General features: G+C 46.4%; 1 protein-coding gene across 6 annotated transcripts in view; it reads left to right on the top strand.

Moving 5' to 3' along the window:
- Positions 1–26,809, top strand: part of LOC138288169 (golgin subfamily B member 1-like) — a 379,608-nt gene that overhangs the window by 147,816 nt on the left and 204,983 nt on the right. For all 6 annotated transcript variants that reach the window (XM_069229484.1, XM_069229482.1, XM_069229483.1 and 3 more), the window contains 2 exons: positions 14,280–16,224; positions 18,115–18,293. In XM_069229484.1, coding sequence (XP_069085585.1) covers positions 14,280–16,224; positions 18,115–18,293 — 2,124 coding nt within the window. The remainder of the gene's footprint in view (positions 1–14,279; positions 16,225–18,114; positions 18,294–26,809) is intronic.

Below are 26,809 nucleotides of genomic sequence, written 5' to 3'. Positions count from 1 at the left end.
CGACTAGGCCTGTTCAGGCCTAACGCGTGGAAGCCTGATGGATCGCTCTCCATTTCGATTCTGCCCTTGGTGCCACGCAAAGTCTCCCTATACAGACCAACACCTGGTTTGTCATTTGTGTCTTTCTCCGGACCACCAAGAAGAGGATTGTGAAGCCTGTCAATCATTTCAATCAAAGAAGTCCTTGCGTGATCGGAGAGCCAGAAGGTTAGAGATGGTGTCGAAAAGTACACGAACAACAGGCGCAGACAGCGGTCTCCATCCAAGACACCGACTCCGAGCAAGAATTGGAAGAAGATAGGCCTATCACTGATGACCAGCATGTGAGTACGTCTGCCCCTACACCCATATACACAAAACCAGCGAGGCCTTGGGTACACCACTGCCAGAAGGCCATGGTTCAACCTGAAAAAAGACTGCTGTCGACCGACCCTCGGGTTCAGCGCCAAAAAAGGCCACTCCTATGTCCACTTCGGAGTCGAGTAAGTTGGTGAAGGGCTCTGCCTCGGACTCCAGTAAGCGTCCTCACTCCTCTGAGTCGAAGCTTCGATGCCCTGCTTTGGAGTCGAAACAACAGACTCCATTTTCGGGACCGAAAAAGATCCAGACTTCGGAACCCAAGAGAGCTTCCTATACAGAGGAACAAGGACTTTCGAGTCACCTCAAACAAAGTTCAAAGTCAATGCAGGAATCTTACAGACCTTCTGATGAGGACACTGCGATTCAGCCTATACTGGAGGTTCTGGATGAGAGACAATCCAGAATCCACATACACAAAGATACTGGCAGAATTGTTACATACCTCCTTTGAAAACTAAAAGAAAGCTGGCTTTTCAGGAAGAATTAGACACTGTTCAACCACCAGCAAAAATTTACAAGCAAGAGGAGAAAGCAGTACCTGCCCCTACTTTTCCTCCTCATTCACCACAGCTTTCTTTTTCTCCTCCACACACTAGTCCACCACTGTTGCCTTCACCAACGCACTCACAGTACTCACAGGGGGATGCAGTGGATCCTTGGGATTTATATGACCCTGATCCTATTCCAGATAATGATCCTGACTTATACCCCTCCAAGCCTTCTCCACCAGAGGACACTACTGCACACACACAGGTTGTTTCCAGGGCAGCTGCTTATCATGTGTTGCTTATGCATACTGAGCCACTTGAGGAGGATTTGTGGTTCAACTCTCTGTCCTCCACTCACTCCAGATATCAGTGCCTTCCCATGTTGCCTGGAATGGTCAAACATGTAGACCAGATTTTTAGTGAGCCTGTCAAAGCTAGAGTGATTACTCTGCGTATTGACAAAAAGTACAAATCTGCTTCTACAGACCCATACTACATCACCCACCAAGTTCCTCCAGATTCAGTAGTAGTGAGTGCGGCTAGAAAGAGGGCTAATAGCCACTCTCAGGGGATGCTCCTCCACCTGATAAGGAGAGCAGGAAAGTTTATGATGCTGGCAAGAGTGGCCACACAAGCAGCCAACCAATGGCAAATTGCAAATTCGCAAGCACTTCTCGCTAGATACGATAGAGCCTACTGGGATGAGATGTAAGAACTCCTACAGCACCTCCCAAAGGAACATCAAAAGAGGGCACAGCAAATTGTAGAAGAGGGACAGGCCATAAGCAACAATCAGATAAGGTCTGCCCTCGATTCTGTGGATACAGCAGCCAGAAGTGTTAACACAGCCATGCGTGGCTGCGCTCTTCTGGTTTTAACCTAGAAATTCAACAGGCTGTACTCAACATGCCTTTTGACAAGAAACACTTATTTGGTCCTGAGGTCGATACGACCATAGAAAAGCTGAGGAAAGACTCAAGCACTGCCAAACCAATTGGGGCATTATACACATCACCATATAGAGGCTCCTTTCGCAGGCCACAATTTAGGGGAGGATTAAAACCACAATCCTCTAAAGCTTCTACCCCCAGGCAACGCAGGAACAACAGCAGCAACAACATCAGAGAGGGGGATTTAGAGGGTCCTATAGAAGCCAATATTTTAGAAACAGAGGCAAGTTCCAAGCCTCAAAACAAGCCACTACACCATCCAAACAGTGACTTATTTCCCACCCCTCCACCCCAGACATCTCCTGTGGGGGGGGGGGAAGACCACAGCAATTCCACTCTCATTGGCAAAATATCACCACAGACAATTGGGTGTTATCAATTATCCACAATGGCTATTGCCTAGAATTGATCTCCACCCCTCCAAACATTCCATCACGTTACCACAAATTGTCCCCAGAACACAGCGTTCTATTACAACAGGAGGTACCATTGCTACTGCTAGAACAAGCAATAGAATTGGCCCCACATTCTCAACAAGGAAAAGGAGTATACTCACTATTCCTCTTTCCCCAAAAAGATGGCCTAGACCTCAGGCCTTTCAATCTGTACATCCTGTCAGAACACTTTCACATGGTAACTCTACAGGACGTCATTCCGCTACTACAGAAACAAGATCACATGACTGCTTTAAAACTCAAAGATGTGTATTTCCATATAGCCATCCATCCAGCTCGCAGAAAATACCTCAGATGTGTCATAGCAGGAAAACATTATCAGTTCAAAGTTCTGCCACTTGGCATAACAACAGCCCCAAGAGTGTTCACAAAATGTCAGGCAGTAGTAGCAGCCTACTTAAGAAGGCAACACATTCACGTCTTTCCATATCTAGATGATTGGCTAATAAAATCAAGCAATTTTACACAATGTCAACAACACACTCAGTACGTAACAGAAACCCTACATACACTAGGGTTCACTCTAAATTACCAGAAATCTCACCTTCAGCCAGCACAGGTACAACCTTACCTAGGTGGTATTCTAAATACTCAAAAAGCCCCAGCATATCCAAATACAAAAACGATACAGGCTTTCCAAAATCTCATCCCTTACATACAGCCAAATCAACAATACACTGTAAGATTTATCATGAAGATTCTAGGAATTATGGCATCTTGAATAGCGATAGTACCACATGCAAGACTCAACATAAGGCCTTTACAACAATGCCTCTCACAACAATGGTCTCAGGCACAGGGTCAGTTGCAAGATCGAGCGTTGATGGACCGCCAAACGCACACGTCCCTTCAATGGTGGAATCTCAGCAATTTAATGAAGGGGCGGTCATTTCAAGACCCTGTACCTCAGACCACAATAACAACAGACACATCAATGATAAGTTGAAGAGCTCCTCTAGACAACCTCACCATTCAAGGGGAATGGGGTTCCAAACAGAAAGAATTTCACGTAAACCATTTAGAATTATTAGCTGTGGTCTTTGCCCTAAAAGCATATCAACCCCTTCTCAAACACAACACTGTTCTGATAAAAACAGACAATATGACGACCATGTATTACCTGAAAAAACAAGGCAGGATACATTCATCTCAACTGTCCCTTCTAGCCCAGACAATATGGAAATTAACAAACACATTCATCTGTTAGAAGAATACATTCAAGGAATACACAATCAGCTGGCGGATCTCCTAAGCAGGAACCACCAACAGACACACAAATGGGAGATTCACTTTCAGGTACTTAAAAAGTACTTTCAAAAGTTGGGAACACCAGAAATAGACTTATTTGCAACAAGCGAAAACGCAAAATGCCAAAACTTCGCATCCAGACACGCACATCCCCTATCCAAGGGCAATGCTCTATGGATCAATTGGTCAGGGATATTTGCTTATACTTTTCCCCCCTCTCCCACTCCTTCCCTCTCTGGTCAACAAACTACGTCAGACATCTCTAATCATGATTCTCATAACCTCATCATGGGCACATCAACATTGATACACCACACTCCTAGACCTGTCAGTAAATACCTCATTCCAAACTACCAAACAGACCCAATTTATTAACACAAAACAAAGGTCAAATCAGACACCCAAACCCCAGTGCTCTCAATTTATGATTTGGCTCCTGAAGTCATAGAATTTGGATACTGAAAACCTCCAGTAGAATGTATGGAAGTGCTTAAGCAGGCACGTAAACCTACTACTAGACAATAAATTACAAGAACAAAAGGCAGCAGGCTTAGAAAGAACACGCATCAGTCCCTAGAAGTACCAAGAGTAAGACAACAATAATTTAGTGAATATGGTGTGCAGCTCCACCCTGGCCCCTGCTGCAGAAAAGGACCAATAGGGCAAAAAGAGCCCCAAAACTACAAGAAAGTTTTAGGGGGTGCACCACTGTGGAAACATCCAAAGGTCACAATAAGCAAGAAAAGTCCAATATCGTAGAAATAATGCGAAGATCCTTTCAGATTGTTTTCCCAAGGTGTTTTATTGTTGGCAAACGGAGCTTGTTGTAACAAAAGGTGCATAAACACGGAAGCAGCCAACGCGTTTCGCCCCATACAGAAGGGGCTTCCTCAAGGCTGCAAGGTAGGAGGCACAAGGAGGGTGTAGCCACCCTCCAGGACAGTAACCATTGGCTACTGCCCTCCCAGACCTAAACACACCCCTAAATTTAGTATTTAGGGGCACCCCAGATCCCAGGAAATCAGATTCCCGCAACCTGAAGAAACAAGAAGGACTGCTGACCTACAAGCCTGCAGAGAAGAAAGAAGACAACAACTGCTTTGGCCCCAGCCCTACCGGCCTGTCTCCTGACTCGAAAACCTGCAACCAGCGACACATTCAACAGGGACCAGCGACCTCTGAAGCCTCAGAGGATTGCCCTGGACTAAAGGACCAAGAAACTCCTGTGAGCAGTGGCCCTGCTCAAAACAAGCAAAGAAGCAAATTTCAAAGACTTCACGTTCCCCACTGGTGGCGTGAGACTTCACACTCTGCACCCGACGCCCCCGGCTCGAGATCCAGAGAACAAACACCACAGGGAGGACTCCCCAGCGACTGCGACCCCGTGAGTAGCCCGAGACGACCTCCCTGGACCCCCAAGAGCGACTCCTGCCGAGAGAATCCTGAGGCTCCCCCTGACGGCCATTGCCTGTAACAAGGGACCCGATGCCTGGAACCAGCACTGCACCCGCAGTCCCCAGGACCTCAATGAACCGAATCTCAGCGCAGTAGTGACCCCCTGCCTAGCCCAGGTGGTGGCTGTCCCGAGAAGCCCCCCGTGCCTGCCTGCACCGTTAGAGTAATGGGTCCCTCCATTGATTCCTACCTGAAACCCGATGCCTGCTTTGCACACTGCACCCGGCCGCCCCTGTACCGCTGAGGGTGTGTTTTGTGTTCCTACTTGTGTCCCCCCCAGTGCTCTACAAAAGCCCCCTGGTCTGCCCCCGAGGATAAGGGTACTTACCTGCTGGCAGACTGGAACCCCTAGCACCTCAACTCTCCATAGGCGCCTATGTGTTTTGGGCACCTCTTTGACCTCTGCACCTGACCGGCCCTGAGCTGCTGGTGTGGTAAACTTTGAGGTTGCCTTGATCCTATTGGGGGAATCCTCCAAAACTAAGATGGAGGATTTATAAAGGCGGGGTCACCTCAGCTCAGGACACCTTAAGGGCTGTCCTGACTGGTGGGTGACACATCCTTGTTTTTCTCATTATCTCCTCCAGCCTTGCAGCCAAAAGTGGGGGCAGTGGCCGGAGGGGTGGGCATTTCCACTAGCTGGGATGCCCTGGGGTGCTGTAACAAAAGGGGTGATCCTTTGAGGCTCACCGCCAGGTGTTACAGTTCCCTCAGGGGGAGGTGTGAAGCACCTCCACCCAGTACATGCTTTGTTCCTGGCCACAGAGTGACAAAGGCACTCTCCCCATGTGGCCAGCAACATATCTGGTGTGTGGCAGGCTGGCAGAAACTGGTCAGCATACACTAGTCGGATTGGTATTCAGAGGGCATCTGTAAGATGCCGTCTGAGTGTATGTTACAATGAATTGCACACTGGCATCAGTGAGCATTTATTGTGCTAAGAAGTTTGATACCAAACTTCCCAGATTTCAGTGTAGCCATTATGGAACTGTGGAGTTTGTGTTTGACAAACTCCCAGACCATATACTCTTATGGCTATCCTGCACTTACAGTGTCTAAGGTTTTGCTTAGACATTGTAGGGGCTTAGTGCTCATGCACATATGCCCTCACCTGTGGTAAAGTGCACCCTGTGTAAGGGTTGTAAGGCCTGCTAGAGAGGTGACTTACCAATGCCACAGGCAGTGTGAGTTTGGCATGGCACCCTGAGGGGAGTGCCATGTCGACTTAGGGGGTCATTTCGACCTCAGCGGTCTTTTGACAAGACCGCCGAGGGACCGCCGTGCTGAAGACCGCCAGTGGTGGCGGTTTTCCGCTCGGCGTATTATGACTGCTGGCAGCCCTCCGTCCTTTTTCGGACGGAGAGCCGCCAGCAGCCATACTGGCGGGCGGCGGGGATGTGGAAGTTGCTCCACCTCCACGTCAACAGAACACCGCCCACTGATCACATCCTGGCGGTGTTCTGTTGACGGTGTGGTGGCGGCAGAGCAGCCCCCATGGGAAGGAATTCCCTGGCACTGATAGTGCTCACCGCCATAGATTTCATGGCGGTTCCAAACCCCATGAAATCCATGGCGGTCAGCCGGGTCATGATACCGCCGGCGGTATTGTGAGGACCGCCGGGCTGGAGACTAAGGTCTCCAGCCCAGCGGTCGTCTCCGCCCTGGCGGTAGGATCGGAGAAGTGGCGGATGACCATGGCAGTCACCGCCATGGTCATAATTCCAAAAATAAGACTGCCGCTTCTCCGCCAACTGCCAGGGTTGTAATGAGGGCCTTAGTCTTTTTCTCCCTAGCAGCACACACAAGCTGTAAGGCAGTGTGCATGTGCTGAGTGAGGGGTCCCCAGAGGGTGGCATAAGACATGTTGCAGCCCTTAGAGACCTTTCTTGGCATCAGGGCCCTTGGTACCAGGGGTACCAGTTACAAGGGACTTATCTGAGTGCCAGGGCTGTGCCAATTATGGAAGCAAATGTACAGTTTAGGGAAAGAACACTGGTGCGGGGGCCTGGTTAGCAGGGTCCCAGCACACTTTCAATCAAAACTTAGCATCAGCAAAGGCAAAAAAGTCAGGGGGTAACCATGCCAAGGAGGCATTTCCTTACACTATCACTTCATTACAAAGAGTTGGTGAAATACAAACATTCACTTTTGAAGAACCTTTTTTCCAAGTACACAAACATAAAGTTGTACCTAGGACAAATCCTAGATTTCTACCAAAAGCAGTATCTCCTTTTCACATCAACCAAACAGTGGAATTGCCATTCTTCTTTCCACTGCCAGACTCAGTTGCAGAAAGAGCCCGTCATACTCTTGATCTCAAAAGAGCTCTTGTGTACTATATAGATAGAACTAAAGATTTTAGGAAAACAAAACAACTTTTCATTGCGTTTCAGCAACCACATAAAGGCACTCCTATCTCTAAGCAAGGATTAGCAAGATGGATTGTTAGATGCAGGCAAACATGTTACATTAAGGCAAAAAGACAACTTTTGATCACACCTAGAGCACATTCTACAAAAAAGAAAGGCGCGTCTATGGCATTCTTAGGAAACATCCCAGTGGCTGATATATGTAAAGCTGCCACTTGGTCCACACCTCACACTTTTACCAAACACTACTGTGTAGATGTGTAAGCAACACAACAAGCCACACTAGGTCAGGCTGTACTAAGAACATTATTTCAAACAACTTCTACTTATACAGGCTGACCACCGCTTTTGGGAGGATTACTGCTTTGTAGTCTATGCACAGCATGTGTATCTGCAGCTACACATGCCACCAAATGGAAAATGTCACTTACCCAGTGTACATCTGTTCGTGGCATGTTCCGCTGCAGATTCACATGCGCCCTCCCATCTCCCCGGGAGCCTGTACCCGTTTAAGTTGCAATTAAAAAGTGTTTATATGTAAATAAACATTCCTTTACCTCAAATATGTACATACATATCTATTCCATTGCATGGACATCTTTACTATTCTCATTCTACCACTCCTACCTCACCCTCTGCGGGAAAACAATCCAAGATAGAGTCGATGCCCATGCGCAATGGAGCCGAAAGGGAGGAGTCACTCGGTCCTGTGACTCTAAAAGACTTCTTCAAAGAAAAACAACTTGTAACACTCCGAGCCCAACACTAGATGGCGGGATATGCACAGCATGTGAATCTGCAGCGGAACATGCCAGGGACAGATGTACACTGGGTAAGTGACATTTTCCATATATATATGTTCGATGGCATGTGTAGCTACATATACACATGCTATGCATACGTCTGTCATCTAGTGTTGGGCTCGGAGTTTTACAAGTTGTTTTTCTTCAAAGAAGTGTTTGAGTCACAGGATCGAGTGACTCCTCCTTTTCGGCTCCATTGCGCATGGGCATCGACTCCATGTTAGATTGTTTTCTTTCCGCCATCAGGTTTGGACGCGTTTCCTTTTGCTCCAATAGTTCGATTCGGGAAAGCTTAAAACTCTTCATTACTCGTCGTTATTGTTTTCGATCACGTTACACCTTCGATCCACACTTCCGTACCATTGAAACAAACATCTTTACTCACCCTTCGGGGTGCACGTGCCCAACTCGGGCCTTGTCGGGCAGACCGCGTGGATGCCTCATGGATCGGACTGCATTCCGATTCTGTCCTTGGTGCCACGCTAAATTCCCTTATACGGACCAACACCTCGTCTGCAATCTCTGCCTTTCCCCGACATTCGGGAAGAAAATTGCGAGGCCTGCAGATCCTTCTGGTTGAAAAAGATGCTCCGAGACAGAAGAGCATGGAGACTCGAGATGGCATCAAAGTGCACTGAACATCTCAACATCGAAAAGGAAGAAATCATGCAGTCTCCGTTCGAGGATCCGACTCCGACTAGGATTCCGAGGAGGACAAACTGGTCACGGCAGGACAGCACGTGAGTACGCCTGCCCCTCTGTCTTCTAAGCCCAAACATAAGGCCTTGGGAACGCCACTTCTGGAAGGCCATGGCTCGATTAGAAAGAAAACGCTTGGTGACCAACCCACCAGCTCGCCACCGAAAAAGGCCACCCCTCCGAAGCCATCGGACTAGAGCCGAAGCTCCGTCTCCGAAACTATTTATACTGAGGAGCATGGACTTTCACAAGCACTTAAAGAAAGCCACAAAACTACTGAGGAGGACGCACAAATAGAAGCAATGGATGAAAGGCAAGCCAGGATTCATATCCATAAAGAAACTGGCAGAATTTTAACAACACCTCATCCAAAACCAAAGAGGAAATTAGCCTTTCAGGAGGAATTGAACACTACACAGCCTCCAGCTAAAGTGCCAAAAACAAAGGGGAGACCTCCAGCTCCTCAGTTTTCTCCTCCTCAGTCTCCTCATCTACATATCTCTCCTCCTACCAGTCCTACACTGATGCAGTCACCATCGCACTCATTTGATTTGCAGCAGGACAATGTGGATCCATGGGATCTTTCTGATCCAGACCCCATTCCAGACAATAACCCAGATTGCTATCCTCTAAGCCTTCACCACCATAGGATAGTACAAGATACACTCAAGTGATAGCTAGGGCAGCAACATATCACAATGTCACCATGCATACCGATCCATTAGAGGATGATTTCTTATTTAATACCCTCTCCTCCACGCATGCAACATATTAGTTGCTTCCTATGCTCCCTGGCACGCTAAAACATGCTGACCAGATATTTAAAGAGCCAGTAAAGGCAAGAATAATTACTCCTAGAGTGGAGAAAAAATATAAGCCACCTCCTTCCGATCCTGTCTATATTACCCAACAACTACCTCCAGAGTCAGTAGTTATAAGCGCTGCCAGGAAGAGAGCAAGTTCACAGTCGTCAGGTGATGCAACCCCACCAGACAAAGAGAGTAGGAAGTTTGATGCTGCAGGGAAAAGGGTGGCATCTCAGGCAGCCAACCAGTGGAAAATAGCCAACTCTCAAGCATTGTTGGCTAGATATGACAGGGCCCACTGGGACGAGATAAAATATATAATCCAGCAACTCCCCAAAGAACAGCAAAAATGGGCACAACAGATAGTAGAGGAAGGGCAAGCCATCACTAACAATCCGATTAGGTCAGCCCTAGACTCTGCAGATATAGCAGCCAGAACCATCAACACTGCTGTAACCATAAGGAGACATGCATGGCTTAGGTCTTCAGGATTCAAACCTGAAATCCAACAGGCAGTGTTGAATATGCCATTCAACCAAAAACAGCTTTTCGGCCCAGAAGTTGTCACTGCTATTGAAAAGATGAGAGAGGATTCAGACATCACAAAAGCCATGGGTGCACTGTATACCACACAATACAGGGGATCCTTTCGTAAACCCCAGTTTAGAGGTGGATTTAGAGCCCAAACTGCTGTCCTCGTCAAAGCCGGCCTACCGACCTCAATACCAACATGGTGGTTTCAATAGCACTTATAGAGGCCAGTACCCCAGAGACAGGGAAAAGTATCAAACACCGAAACAAGCCTGACAACAAATTAAACAGTGACTTGTGCATTCGTTTCCAATTCACACCTCCCCTGTGGGGGGGAAGACTGCAAAAGTTCCACAATTGGTTAAACATTACCACAGACAGCTGGGAGCAGTGACTGTAATTTCTTGATGGTATTTTGTGGTTTAAGTTGCATCCATTTCTCTAGAAACTGCAGGCCAGGCTTTTCATCTGATAACTTGTATCCCAGAAATAGGACACTTAGAAAAGCAATTTCTGTTTTTTTTTAATTGAATTTATATCCCTGGGCAGCGAATTCAAGAACGATCCAATCATCCCTGGCAAGATGAATGTTAAGGTTGGCATCTGTGCAATAAATATCCACATAAGAAAACGCCTTGTGGTCAAATTGTGTAATATTGATGTTACACGGCTGAAAACAACCCTGGGATGTTTTTATACCCCAGAGGCAAATGATAAAAAGTTCAGCTGTGAGCCTAATGCGCAGAAGGCACTAAGATCCTGACTTTGAGGCGCTAGTTTTTGGCAGAAGAAACCATTGGAAATATCCAAGGTTGTTTTGTATTTTTTACACACTATAATGTTAATGCGTGCTGTGTGCATTTTGAATTGCGAATGTGTGTGTGACTGTTTAAATGTCTGTAATCTAAGACTATTCTATATGAATGGTCTAGTTTTGCAACAGGGAAAAATGGGTTATTCAATGCAGAGACACAGGGTTCAATTAATCCCTGCTACTCAAATTGTGCGAGAATTTCTCTCACAGGAACGTTAGCCTAATGCTTAATAGGATGTTGTGGTTGAGGGTGTGGTGTGGATTTAAGTGGTATTACATGGTTGGGAGATTCCTTATCCCATCTCACGTGGTCGCAGTACAGCGCTGGAGCGTGCACGAAAGCCCAATCAGCTACATAGGTTTCTTTTACCATGTCTGGAACTAGGACCGAGAAAGAAGGCAAGATGACATCTTCCCCATGTGGGAGCTTGCGGACAAAATCAGGTGGCCAGTCTTTTCATGCCTATATAAAATATCACAATTAAGTGCTTTCAGGAAGATAACTTCAGTAGTGCGCTCTATGTCCCCTTCAATTTGGATGTTTAACTCATAAACCCTGTGGGTGGGGAGATGTGCCTGCCCGCAGTCTCTATGACGAGAAAGTCAGTAGTTACTGTCATATCCACATGATCTGTAAGACTCTGGCGACAAATTGTAATTTCTGCTGTGCTGTCCAACAGATTCTCTGCCCACGTCCTGTTATTCAGCAGTGTTCTCAATATTGCTGGCATGTTTAATGGAAAGTGCTGCCACCTTTTTCTTTTTAAATTGGGGCTTTTGCTGGGTTGATTTATCATCCTTTTTAGCGTAAGCTTCTGAGGAACGCTCTGAGTCCTTCTTCGGCTTTGTGTAGTCAGTGCGAGGTATTTAGACTAACCCGCTCTCTCTCTCCGTTTATCCGGCTTGTCTTGAAAGGAATGAGAGATGGAGGTGTATCTATCAATTTATAGATATCGGGTTCTCTATTTCAGAGATAATAGCTCCTCTCAGAAGCCTCTGGATGTGGAGAAACGGCTCTATGACTTCTTTTGTCTTTGTTTTGTTTTTCCCTATTCTGGTTGTTTAGTACCTTCCTTAGGGGTGGTACTCTGAATTTGTAGTTTAATTGGTCTGGCCCCTAGACTATCCCGTCCTATAGTGGTATAAGTTCCAGAGATAGTCTTTGGCAGCTCACACTCCTGGTTCTGTTGAGGAACCTCCCGGAGGTGTTGGCATATATCCAGTGCTGCTGCTTCTCGTTTAATCTTACTTAATATTATTAAAGAGACTGTGTCGAAGTTACACATCACTTTCATCCCAAAGTCCAGGACTTGGGCTGCCCCATGTTAATTCTGAATTTGTTTGAACTTTTCTGACAAGTTGGCAAGTGTTGGGGTACCATGTGTGGTTGGGTAAATTGTGGCAAAGACTGTGACGTAAGTAGCACAGTCTTCTACTGAGGGAACCATTCCAAATGGCCAGCGAATAGTGAGAATTCTGTTCATCTTGGGATCCCATAGGGGGAAACACTGCTTCCAGCTGCTTTGTTTTTTGTACTATCAAGAACTGAATCTTTTCCTGTTCTATGAGTACTTTGCCCATTATGTGGTGTGTACATGGCAAACGTAGGTCGTGTTGGTCCGTCATTACTCAAAGGACCCAATCTCACAGGCTGGATTACACGTGGAAGGGCACCATTGTCCTAGCCGGGCTTCGCTCTGGTACCTCCAGGTCTCGTCCAATACCTCGGGCCTCCAGTGCCATTGGGGGGGTGGGGGGGAGCAGGTAGTCCCCCGGTCGGCTGGGGAATCACTGATCTTCTTCTATGAGCGAGGGGGGTGAGTCTGCCAAGCCCCAAGAGCTCTGCTGCGCACCCAGCTCCTCCATACCTTTCACTGGGCCGCCCCGCACCCGGGCCCTCTGCTCCATCTCTGCCCGGTATGCCAGCATTTAATCGCCGTCCACCCCTTCTCCCAGGCTCCACTGCTGGTCGGCTGTCTGTAAGGAGGGGAGGAGGCAGCTGGGGGGGCCTACCGTCACTCAGCCCTCAGGAAGCTGCTGGACGTCCCCCGCTTCGCTATCCTCCGAGCTCAACTCTGGTCCGCCAGTCGTCCTCAGCAGGTCCTCCACTGCACCGGGTACGTCTGCCGGCCGATGCTTTGTCTCTGCCAATCTGATCCCCTCGGTAGGAGGAAACCAGTTGGGGGTGGCCAACCGGGCACCCCCAGTCCCAACTCACATCATCACCTGGGGCCCCTGTGCTCTCACTTCCGTGCAGGCCCGGCCACACCACTCCACAGGTCGCAGCCCCTGCATTCACACCGTCAGTAATCCTAGCACCGCCAAACCTCCCCTATCAAACTCCCATCAACGGGGGACATTTCTGGGGCTGCTTCGTACCATTCTGTCGCTGCCCTGCTCAGGATTATCATGTCTGGTGAACAGGCCACGGCTGAGCAGCGCTTTACATGTCTGCTTTCTCCGTCACCTTGGCCACGCCCCCCAGTTGGCCCTGTGATTGCTGCTGCTCCTTATTCAGTGTAATTAGTGGCAGTAATTTGTTACTAGGGCAAATATATTTTTTTAATGTTGTGGCCGAGAAGGCCAGATATAGGCTCAATCTTTTCTCAAAATCTTCCCCCCTTTGCTCCACTGCCATAGAAGTCTTCTCCATCCCTATTGTTTCCCCAACCCTGTACAGCACTGCCTGTGTGCCAGGACTTTGTTCTAGATTTGGTGGTGTCCCAAGCTTGCAATCTTTAGGGGATGTAGTACCAGTACAAGGCCAGTTTTATAGGAGCTTCTTTGATGAGGTACTTGAGGCTGTCATTTTTGCTGTAAGGGGAACAGCAGTCAATCCCTTGTCCGCCAAAGTCCTTCTTAATTCTTTTCCCCCCTCTCTTTTGTCCCACTGATTGTCCAGGTAGCTGGCTGCGATTTTCCAGGTAGCTGGCTGCGTACCAGCTGTTTACATGTCTGATAAAATGCACTTATCTCCACATTTTTGTAGATAGAGAATTTTATGAAATGTTGTGGGGGCATGGAAAGGATTTCTGTCATTAACATTGTAGAAGTTTCATGCTTTGAATGTACATTTTCAGTGTTTTTTTTCCCATTTTGAGTCTTTTTTCAGATTTTGTTTAACAAAATTGCATTATTTGTTCATCTGTTGATGTGGTTAATTCCAGTTTGTTATTTATATTTCAGGATATTCAGTTCACATTTTAGTATGAAATAATTGTGCATTCTGTTAAGCACTAACCTAACCTCAGTAGTCACAGATACTTATCATTAAATCTTGGTTTTGCTCTTGTTTTTTTAGATCAGAGCACGACTTGCAAAGTTGGGAATCTAGACTTCAGATTAAAGAAGAAAATCATAGATCAGAATTGGAAAGTCTACAGTTAGAAAAGAAAGAACTAGTGACACAGTTAGAGGGTTCTCAGAAGCTTCATAAGGATTGCCAGCATGAGCTATCTAAGTTGGATGAAGAAGTAAAGATGGTAAAAGGGCAATTGACCACACTTGATAATTCATTCAGAGAATGTGACTCTATAAAAGAGGAACTTGAAGCTGTGGTCAAAAAACTGGAATCTGAAATCCAGAATTATAAGTTTAGTTGTGAGCAGCTTCAAGCAGACCTGCAAGCCTCCAAAGAGCTGACCAACAAGCTCCATGCAGAGATTGAATCAAAGGAACAGAGTATTATTGGACTTCTTGCTGCCAAGGAAGAGGCTGTTTTGGCAGCTACCACAGAGTTAGTAGAGCAGCACAGCACTGAAGTGAAGGGGCTAAAGGGTAAACTTATTGTGGCAGCAGAAGAAAAAGAGAACCTGGAAACTGAGAAAATTAAACTAGAGAAGAGGCTGGGGGCTCTTGCTGAAAAGATGAAGACCATCAAGGATCAAGGCAGGGAGCACAAGGCCCGTCTCGATTCCTTCACCAAGTCCATGTCTTCCTTGCAGGATGACCGGGACCGGGTTCTGGAAGAGTACAAGCAATTGGAAGGGCGACATCTTGCTGCAATCTTTGATAAGGACCAACTCATCCAAGAGGCTGCTCGTGAAAACAATGAGCTCAAAGAGGAAATCCGAGGCCTATACAGTGGGATGGATGACCTAAACTCTGAAAATGCCAAAATTGCTGCTCAGTTAGTGAGATATAGGGAGGACCTTAATCAGGTGATCACCCTGAAGGACTCTCAACAGAAACAACTCGTCAAAGCTCAGCTGGAGCAAATCCACTGCCTCGAAGAGGAAAAGAGCATCTTAGAAAGGCAGCTAAGAGACTCCGTTATAAAGACGGAGCAGCTAAACCAGGTTGTAAATGATGTGCAAGAGCAAAAGCAAAAAGTAGCAAGTGAGGCTGAGACATTGACTTTGTGTGTTTCTCAGTTAAATAGTGAGCTTGCTGCTCTGAAAGGTGGTGGCCCACTTTTTGAGCTTGAGGTGGAACTGCAGAATAAAGATAGAGATTTGGAAGGGCTGAGCGCAAAACTCCTTGTCCTTCAGGACAGGATAAAGGAACTAGAGGACAATATACTCCGTAGTGAGAGTGGAGCTGAAAAAAACATTGCACAAATGGAGGATAAGCATGAAAAAGAGCTTAAGAGTCTACAGCATGAGGCTGGTATAATGAGAAATGAGACAGAAACTGCAGAGGTACGGGTGGCAGAGCTGGCTAAAGATCTGATGGAGATGGAGCAAAGGTATCTTTCTGTGTTCGAGGAGAATGAGGATCTTAAAGCACAAGCTGTGGCTTTTGGAAAGTCCATGAGCTCTCTCCAGGATAGTCGTGATGAGGCTGAGGAGCAACTTGAAGATATGAAAAAGAAATACTCATCTGATCTAGAGATTCAAGAGGTTCTAGTTCAAGACCTCCAGAAAGAACTGACTAAGCTCAGAGGCGAGCAAGGCTTGCTGTTAATGGAGAGGGACTCTTTGTCTTTTGAGCTGACCTCCTTAAAGAGCAACACTATTGAACATGATCTGCTATCTCAAGTTGAGCAGCTCAAGCAGCAACTGATATCTAAAGATGAAGAGGTTGCTCGCCTGTCCTCAGAGCTAGATAGCTACTCCACTCAGCTCAAGTCATTCTCCAAGGCTATGGGGAGCCTACAGGATGAAAGAGACCGGCTGCTCAATGAGCTGGACAGACAGAGAAAAGTGGAGGAGGGGAACCAGCAGAGTGCGGCAGGGGCTAGTCCTGCTCAAGTTCAGAGCATGAAGAATGCACTATCTTCTCTGCAAAATGACAGAGACCGCCTGGTAAGTCATCTGTTTTTTTAATCATATTCCAATCTTTTATGGTTCAAGGGTCCCTACATCTAACTTACTGAAGGTGACAGCCTCACTTATTGCTTTTGGAAGCTCCATCAATGATTTTGAAATTGCGACTGAAAATACGTCACTGCTGTGAGTTACCCCTGCAGGCTTTAATAATGCTGTTCCTGTCACCTTGTTTGAGGTGCCTAAAGCTTAGTTCCTCCTGCTATGGTCCTTTTCTAATTCCTTAGTACTGACTTCGTACCTCTCTCTGAAGTTCTCAATGTTATGTCCAGGGCATCTTCATCTTCATTCATAACATTTAGAATAACATTCCCTGAGATACCAAAGCATAGGCCTATTTGGAGACAAAACATTCCTGTTCTGTTAAACTTTATATTTAAACAAAAGGCGCTTGCAGACAAAACAGGACTCTCTTGCTTGAAGTATTGAACTTGGTACTAGACCCACTCATGAAGGCCTGGGACCAACTATAGTTGTCTGTTGAAATGTTCTGCTTCTAAACAGATCCTGAGACTCCTCACCTTACTCAAGATCTTGCTTGGTTCTGTTTGTTGTGGGATACATTTTGGTTAGCTATTTAGAGATAGCTTGTGCTTTATTTTTAAAATTTTAATATAATTCCTTTGTAAGATCGGAATGTATTACAGATATGTCTGTTACTTTATTCCGTTGATCACCTGTTATATACAGAATAATTAAGTTGGTGCATTTCTTACAGTTGGCTTGAACAATGCTATGTGACCTGTTCATCAGCAACTGAAGATTTAAATTAGTTAGCAAAACGTAAGAGAGGGATATGGAACATATACTTGTGACTACATAAATAAAGAATTCCTATATGTTTTTGTTCCTTGTTGTATGTTATAGACTGCTTCTCCAACTTATGTATAGGGCAAGGTTTTCAGATTCCTTCAGGGTTGGTAAGAGCATCCCTTATGAAATTCTATATAGATATTTTGAAAGAAACGTTGAAGAGAATTAAGAAGTTATTTGAAACTTTAATCTTTGCTTTCAAGTATTATTTTAAATCCTTACTTTGTTCATATTTAAGTGCAGCTTGCAAGACCTTGTTTACCCTCTTCATCTAGGCACCAATTTTAGAATGGTATCATCTGTGTCTTTTTCCAGGATAAAATAATATGTTGTTTGAGCAAGTTCTTATCAATGCTACAAAGGTTGTTCATTTTTTGGTGGGAATGATTTGTGATTGGAATATAAATGTGTGCAAAATCAGTGGTGCTGTCTACCCACAAACAGACATATATCTTTTTTCTACTAGATAGACCTCGCCTCGTATTGTCTGCACCCTAGAAAGGAAATCTCTTTTAAGGTTACCCAGAATGGCTGTGGGGATCCCACTGGAGTTCATAGGGTGCATATAAGTTTCCATGAGCATGATACCAGAATACCAGTTGCATAATACCTTGCTGATAAGTGTGTGTGTGTTAATCCCAAATCATCCAACAGTTCTGAGTTAAAACCTGTAACTTTAATGACATGTAGGGCCCACATGCTCAGTGGCTGAATGTTTGTTCGTGTGGAGCTTAAGTTCAAAGGCCTATGGCAACACATTATATATAGTCAAAATAATGTTGGTCCCCACATTGTTAAGCATTGCACTGCTCCCACAAGGTCCATTCGATTCCCGACCTTGCTGTGAAAAGTTGGGTGTGTCTGCTTTCAATGAAATCTGACGCTGAAGTGGTTGGCTTTATTTGGTGTATCTTCTAAGGTATTAGATTGCTGTTGGCAATTATGCAGACCATTGGAGACATATTTTTGTTCTGCTCTTCTTGTTTTGTTTTCCAAGCATCTCTTGTGCATTTGACCCATACCTTTGACTCTGCCTGTCTTTTTCTTTCATTGAAGTTAAAGGAGTTGAAAAATCTGCAACAACAGTACCTGCGCATCGGAGAGGAGACAGGAGATATTGCACAGCTAAGAGCCCAGCTGCAGGCATCTCAGCAGCAGCTAGATGTGCACCTAAGTCTACAGGAACAGCTGAAGCAAGAAAGTACTGTACATCAGCAGGAACTCATGCAACTAAGGTATACATTTTAGGTCTTTCAAACTTATATCACATATTCAAAGCTTTTTTCACTAACACAGTTGATGTAATGAACAGTGACATAAGTGATAATATGTTAAATTTCAATATTAGCATGTTTACATTATCTGTCTTCAACGGTAACAGCATGTTAGATAATGGGGGAGTTGTTTTTCATTCATAATGCTAAGTTGATATAAGGTTGGTTTTTAGGGATGATAAATAAAAAAAAGTGGAAGCGTAATATTGGCCTGTGGGAGAGCGGTGAGAGCATGCCAATAAAGGGACCCGGCCATGCTCAAATACACCTGGAACTGTGCCAGTTGATATGGGGATACAAGGATTCAAATTGCAGAACTCAGGCTCTGAGCAGGAGTGTGTTTGCATATGGTGCATAAGATCTGAGCCACCGACAAATCGTGAAATCCCGAATTTGAAACTCGTAGTAGGCTCTGTCTTATAGACAGTCATCCAGGTTGGTGATGATGGGAGTGGTAGAAATTTCATTTGGGAAGGTTGAAGAGCATTGCTGTGGCCACATTTTTGACCTCCTCCAAGCAGGAGAGCTAGTGTGGGACCATTTCGGCAAGAAGATTGTTATAATAATCATTTCTGCTTTTGCTAAGTCTTTTGTTCCAGTGGGTACTTCTGACTGCAGATTCCTCGGGTTTTGAATATTCCCCAGGTGTCTGACTGAATCTAGAAAGTTTCTAGCAGTACCACTGCTTGCAAGTAGGTTGTATTTTGCGGTTCAGCTCCAATGATGATCCATTGCGGAAGTGATGTGTGGAGCCACATATAAGCACTACTTGTGTGCGCTGATGTCCTTTCCTTTCTTACTGCACCAATAGATGCAGATCCAGAGCAACCCCTCATCTTTGACAAGACCTATATCAGAAACGTATTTATTTGTAGGGGTGTGCAAGGGAAATGTAATTCCCAAAAAGTACAGGGTCTAAACTGTGCAGTAACTGACAGATTCCCATTGGATACCCATCAGATATGCCTTTGGTGCCTGGGGTCGAAACACAACTCCAGTCTCTGCAGTGAGTGCGTTCAGATGAACATAAAGTCCATATGGGACCGTGAGTCAAAGCCTTACATCGCCAATCATTGGAAGATTGTATGTCGTGACTGATGAACTCCAAAAGGAAGGTCCTGGTCCTGTTACCAATTCCTAAGTCTTACCCTTGGCAGGTCAGGAACTTCTTGGCCCGTCAGTGACTACACAGCAGATAGAAGAATTCCACAGGGCCCTGCTGCTTATTTTTGGCACCTTACCAGCCCCCTCTGGCGCACCTTTGGGACACAAGGAACCTCAGGGTTCTCCAATTGAGACACCGCTGGCAGCCCGGCCTCAACACCAATGGGACCCTTTTAACCTGCTGTGAGTTACACGTTGGCTCCGGGGGCTGACTTCGGTCCCGGCGCCACAACTTAGACAGGACCCTTGAGCATAGATACTGATGTAGATGCCATGGACACAGGAGAATGATGCACAGCCGATAGTGCTTTTGGACTCTGAGCCAAACTTGTATTGAACTCTACTGAGATTTGTTTCCAACACCTCCAGGTGCCAGCCTTACAGCACCAATTTGGACACTGACACATTGCCCCTTCCTCATGGTTGAGCACATGTTCTCCACAACATTTCTAGCACAGATAACGACCACTATGAGGATTGTGAAAAATGTGTGCTTTAGTGCACGGAGGACAGTTCGTACGAGGGCTTAGAAGATGCTAGAGGAATGGTGCCAGACTTTGGATTGGTCTGTCGTCTTGGCCCTGCCACTGCAGAAAGTACCTCTTTTGATGTGGTGATGAGGAGGAAGACATAAGTATGTGAACTATGGAGTTGAAAACAAATATTTTGATTGAAGTCCTTCAGCCACATCAAATGCACACAGAGCCTCTGCTACCTTTTAGCGTGGCTTTTATGGACACCTTACTGGAAACATGGTCGAAATCATGCTCTGAGCCTCCTGTCAATCAGCAAATAGCCAGGGGCCATCACCCTTCTTCAGGTGATCCAGCTTTTTTAACCCAGCTTGAGAGCTTACTGGTGCAGGCTTCCACCATTAGGATGAACCTAAATGTGATCCCCATACTTCATCAGATCATGAGTCCAAGAGTTAGAAGACCTTTGGCCAGCGCATGTTTGCATCCGCCAGCCTTGATCTTCACTCAGTCAATGCTTTAAGCCTGCTTGTCCACTATTCCCATGCTCTTTTGGGTTCTGTGACCCAGGTTTTAACCTCTGTTCCTGATGACATAAACTCTTCACTCACACAGGCATAGTCAAGACAGGCTAAATTCGCCATAAGATGCAGACTTGACACTAGTGACTGTCTATGTTGGACTCCAGGTAACATTGTGGCATTCTGAAGACACGTCGGGTGAGGTCTGTTGGATTTTCAGGAGGTGTTCAGTCCTCCCTAATGGACATGCCCCTTGATGGCTCCAGCCTATTCGACAAGAAGCCAGAATTGACCCTTTCAGGGATAGCAGTGCCAAAGCATTTCCCTCAGGTCTGTCTACTCTGCTGAGACAATTTAACCAGCATCAGCACCAGCACATCCACATCAGCCAGTGCCACTGGTTGAACAGGCTTCCTAGGCATTTTGTGTTTGAGACTGTGGATCCCTCAGACAACAGGGACATCCAGGGCAGTGTGCAGCACAGACCCCAGCTCATCCAGCTGCTGCAGCCACAAAATGACTTTAGTGTGACCTTCCAGACACACAGCCACCGTGTCGAAGACTCCCAGGGTGGCAAGCAGTCACTTCGGAAGAACCCACTACCATGTTGTACTGCAACAAACAGAAAAGGTTGGGGCATGGACGCAGTTTCAATTGGCATTATGTCTCTGGAAGTGATTGGATCTCCAGGAATACTCCTGGTGGCACACCTCCTGGCAGGATCTTTGAATGCCAGGGTGTTCAAACTCATCCGCAGTGCCTAGCGGATCATGAATGTAGCTACAACCAGAGGTGATGCAGTGTATCTTATATAAATATGGATACCTTGGCTCAGTCTTTTCACCACCAATGAGAATGCGCAGTGTCAGCATTTTTGCATGTTGGAGTTCCCAAGACAGTTGTCTCTCAGAGACGCATTCTGCCTAGAGTGGGGCTCCTGTATGCATTTCTGCCACTACCTCTCGAGTTCCAAAGAAGATTAAGAATGACCGAGCTCCAGTCTTCCTAGTGGCACTGGATTGAGCAAGGAGCGTATGGTACCCAGAATATTTATCCTCTGATCAGACTGCCACTTCGATAGGATCTTCTGATATAGCAGCAAGACAGGATCCTGCACCCAGGTCTGTGCAATCTTTGTTTCCATACTTGGAGATTAAGCAGTAACACTGAATGCATTCGACCTCCCTCCTGGAGTGATTGATGCCATTCTAGCTAGGCATCCCTCTGCGAAATCAGTATATGCCTGCTGTTGGAGCAGGTTTATGATTTGGTGTGGTATTCAACAGATTGACCCACTACAATCCAAACTATCCAAAATGTTGCTTTTTGTGTTGTCCTTAGCCAGACAAGGACTTTGGGCACAGTTGTTTATCTGTTTTTTCTTTTTGCCGGACCAGCCATCTTTTCTTAAATCATCTGTTGCTTGACACATTTTAAAAAAATGATTGCAGCAAATGTTTCCAATGACACTTTTCATAATACCTCAGTTGGACCTGAACTTAGTCCTCACAATCCTAATATGTACACCCTCTGAATCCATGCATGGCTGTCCATCGTGGCATCCTGTTCTAAAGACAGTTTTCCTGATCACCATAACACTGGCATGTCATGTAAGTGAGATACAAGCCTTCTCTGTCATCCCGCTTTACATGACTTTGTTTCCAGACAAGCTGTTGTTGAGTACCCGAGACTAATTTCTCCTGAAAGTGGCAATTTCTTTTCACTTCGAGCAAAACATCACCTTCCCAGCATTCTTCACTTCACTTCACTTCACCCAGGCAAAGGATAAACTCCATCGGGTTGATTACAAAAGAGAGCTCAGCTTTTACATCAGTTCAACCAAGGAACTTCATGTGTATGATCAGCTCTTTGGTGGATTTGTTGGAGCAAAAGAAAGGCAGAGCAGTGCAGATGAGGATCATTTCTCTCTGCATCATTCTATGCATCAAAATCTGCCATGCACTTGCTAAGAAGCAGCCCCCAGGCTTGAGGGCTCATTCTACCAGAGTCATGGGCACTACCATGGTGTTGGTACACGGAGTACCCGTTTTGGATATTTGCCAAGCTGCTGCAGGGGATCAATTCATACATTCACAAAGCACTACTGTCTGGATAGCCAGGTCAGAAGAGAGGGGCACTTTGACCGCTCAATCCTACAGGAATTTTTTGTCTGAGCCAGTTTACACACCCACTGCCTGGGAGGTTTGGTATCAATTCAAAAGGTGAGGAATCTGCTGTTAGAAGTATCTGACAAAAGGACAAGTAGTTAAGTTCTTTAACGCTTTAGTGGGTACTCTAACTGCAGATTCCTGACCGACCATCCTGGCTTCTGTGTTGTGACTAGACTCTTTTCCATCTAAAAAGGTCCCAGGTCTAGAGACCTGCACACTGGTCTGCCAATCTGCTGTTGGGGTATACGTCTGGTGGTGCAGACAGCCTAAAAAGCAACTGATGCCACCGAGCATGGATGGTGCTTATATGTGGCTCTCCACGCCATTTCTGAATTGGAATGACTTTGGCACCGTGCCACACAAGGTCACCTACCAGTGCATAGGAATACTGTTTGAAAGTTTCCAGATCCGTTCGAATGCCTGGGGAACATTCAAAAGCTAAGGTACCAGCTGTTAGAAAGAGTATTTACCAGAAAGAGTATTACCAAAGGTAAGTAACTTGTTCCATAGGAATATTGTTATTAGGGAAGGAAAGTGGGGTAGAATTTGTGACTGTTAGAAATTTGAAAGAGCTCAAAACAGTTGCTCTGTTTCATTACAGTAATTCTAGATCCATTGTCTATATAGTTCAGTAGCTTATAGTGTCACCTTACTGGTATCTCTTGCAGTTCTGAGGTTACGTTAACGTATATTATTTTTTTATTTTACTCCGTTCTGATGGCTTCTGACACCGCATTGGCATATGCATAATCCGACCCCTGCTCCCACCACACCTTCAACAGAGCTAGCCCATCATCACCCACAACTCCTCATGACCATTGTAAGGAAATGCCTCCTTGGCATGGTTGCCCCCTGACTTTTTGCCTTTGCTGATGCTATGTTTACAATTGAAAGTGTGCTGAGGCCTGCTAACCAGGCCCCAGCACCAGTGTTCTTTCCCTAACCTGTACTTTTGTATCCACAATTGGCAGACCCTGGCATCCAGATAAGTCCCTTGTAACTGGTACTTCTAGTACCAAGGGCCCTGATGCCAAGGAAGGTCTCTAAGGGCTGCAGCATGACTTATGCCACCCTGGAGACCTCTCACTCAGCACAGACACACTGCTTGCCAGCTTGTGTGTGCTAGTGAGAACAAAACGAGTAAGTCGACATGGCACTCCCCTCAGGGTGCCATGCCAGCCTCTCACTGCCTATGCAAGTATAGGTCAGTCACCCCTCTAGCAGGCCTTACAGCCCTAAGGCAGGGTGCACTATACCATAGGTGAGGGTACCAGTGCATGAGCATGGTACCCCTACAGTGTCTAAACAAAACCTTAGACATTGTAAGTGCAGGGTAGCCATAAGAGTATATGGTCTGGGAGTTTGTCAAACACGAACTCCACAGCACCATAATGGCTACACTGAAAACTGGGAAGTTTGGTATCAAACTTCTCAGCACAATAAATGCACACTGATGCCAGTGTACATTTTATTGCAAAATACACCCCAGAGGGCACCTTAGAGGTGCCCCCTGAAACTTAACCGACTGTCTGTGTAGGCTGACTAGTTCCAGCAGCCTGCCCCACTAGAGACATGTTGCTGGCCCCATGGGGAGAGTGCCTTTGTCACTCTGAGGCCAGTAACAAAGCCTGCACTGGGTGGAGATGCTAACACCTCCCCCAGGCAGGAGCTGTGACACCTGGCGGTGAGCCTCAAAGGCTCACCCCTTTGTCACAGCCCAGCAGGGCACTCCAGCTTAGTGGAGTTGCCCGCCCCCTCCGGCCACGGCCCCCACTTTTGGCGGCAAGGCTGGAGGGAACAAAGAAAGCCACAAGGAGGAGTCACTGGCCAGTCAGGACAGCCCCTAAGGTGTCCTGAGCTGAGGTGACTCTAACGTTTAGAAATCCTCCATCTTGCAGATGGAGGATTCCCCCAATAGGGTTAGGATTGTGACCCCCTCCCCTTGGGAGGAGGCACAAAGAGGGTGTACCCACCCTCAGGGCTAGTAGCCATTGGCTACTAACCCCCCAGACCTAAACACGCCCTTAAATTTAGTATTTAAGGGCTACCCTGAACCCTAGAAAATTAGATTCCTGCAACTACAAGAAGAAGGACTGCCCAGCTGAAAACCCCTGCAGAGGAAGACCAGAAGACAACAACTGCCTTGGCTCCAGAAACTCACCGGCCTGTCTCCTGCCTTCCAAAGAACTCTGCTCCAGCGACGCCTTCCAAAGGGACCAGCGACCTCTGAATCCTCTGAGGACTGCCCTGCTTCGACGACGACAAGAAACTCCCGAGGACAGCGGACCTGCTCCAAAAAGACTGCAACTTTGTTTCCAGAAGCAGCTTTAAAGAACCCTGCAACTCCCCGCAAGAAGCGTGAGACTTGCAACACTGCACCCGGCGACCCCGACTCGGCTGGTGGAGAACCAACACCTCAGGGAGGACCCCGGGACTACTCTCCGACTGTGAGTACCAAAACCTGTCCCCCCTGAGCCCCCACAGCGCCGCCTGCAGAGGGAATCCCGAGGCTTCCCCTGACCGCGACTCTCTGAAACCTAAGTCCCAACGCCTGGAAAAGACCCTGCACCCGCAGCCCCCAGGACCTGAAGGACCGGACTTTCACTGCAGAAGTGACCCCCAGGAGTCCCTCTCCCTTGCCCAAGTGGAGGTTTCCCCGAGGAAGCCCCCCCTTGCCTGCCTGCAGCGCTGAAGAGATCCCTTGATTTCTCATAGACTAACATTGAAAACCCGACGCTTGTTTCTACACTGCACCCGGCCGCCCCCGCGCTGCTGAGGGTGAAATTTCTGTGTGGGCTTGTGTCCCCCCCGGTGCCCTACAAAACCCCCCTGGTCTGCCCTCCGAAGACGCGGGTACTTACCTGCAAGCAGACCGGAACCGGGGCACCCCCTTACCTCCATTCTAGCCTATGCGTTTTGGGCACCGCTTTGAACTCTGCACCTGACCGGCCCTGAGCTGCTGGTGTGGTAACTTTGGGGTTGCTCTGAACCCCCAACGGTGGGCTACCTTGGACCAAGAACTGAACCCTGTAAGTGTCTTACTTACCTGGTAAAACTAACAAAAACTTACCTCCCCTAGGAACTGTGAAAATTGCACTGTGTCCACTTTTAAAACAGCTATTTGTGAATAACTTGAAAAGTATACATGCAATTGAAATGATTCAAAGTTCCTAATGTACTTACCTGCAATACCTTTCAAACAAGATATTACATGTTAAATTTGAACCTGTGGTTCTTAAAATAAACTAAGAAAAGATATTTTTCTATAACAAAACCTATTGGCTGGATTTGTCTCTTAGTGTGTGTACCTCATTTATTGTCTATGTGTATGTACAACAAATGCTTAACACTACTCCTTGGATAAGCCTACTGCTCGACCACACTACCACAAAATAGAGCATTAGTATTATCTATTTTTACCACTATTTTACCTCTAAGGGGAACCCTTGGACTCTGTGCATGCTATTCCTTACTTTGAAATAGCACATACAGAGCCAACTTCCTACATTGGTGGATCAGCGGTGGGGTACAAGACTTTGCATTTGCTGGACTACTCAGCCAATACCTGATCACACGACAAATTCCAAAATTGTCATTAGAAATTGATTTTTGCAATTTGAAAAGTTTTCTAAATTCTTAAAAGTCCTGCTAGGGCCTTGTGTTAGATCCTGTTTAGCATTTCTTTTAGAGTTTAAAAGTTTGTAAAAGTTTGAATTAGAACCTAGAACTAGTTGTAGATTCTTAAAAAGTATTCCAACTTTTAGAAGCAAAATGTCTAGCACAGATGTGGCTGTGGTGGAACTCGACACCACACCTTACCTCCATCTACAGATGAGAGAGCTAAGGTCACTCTGTAAACTAAAGAAAATAGCAATGGGCCCCAAACCTACCAAAGTACAGCTCCAGGAGCTTTTGGCAGAGTTTGAAAAGGCCAACCCCTCTGAGGGTGGCAACTCAGAGGAAGATGATAGTGAATTGGAGGAAGATTCCCCCCTACCAGTCCTATCTAGGGAGGACAGGGCCTCTCAAGCCCTGACTCCAAAAATACTAGTCAGAGATGCTGGCTCCCTCACAGGAGGGACCAGCACCTCTGAAATCACTGAGGATAACTCCAGTGAAGAGGACATCCAGTTAGCCAGGATGGCCAA

This window comes from Pleurodeles waltl, chromosome 4_1 (assembly GCF_031143425.1).
Source record: "Pleurodeles waltl isolate 20211129_DDA chromosome 4_1, aPleWal1.hap1.20221129, whole genome shotgun sequence".
In the NCBI taxonomy this organism is placed as follows: domain Eukaryota; kingdom Metazoa; phylum Chordata; class Amphibia; order Caudata; family Salamandridae; genus Pleurodeles; species Pleurodeles waltl.
The sequence above is the reverse complement of the archived record's forward strand: the minus strand, read 5'-3'. Positions and strand labels throughout refer to the sequence as shown.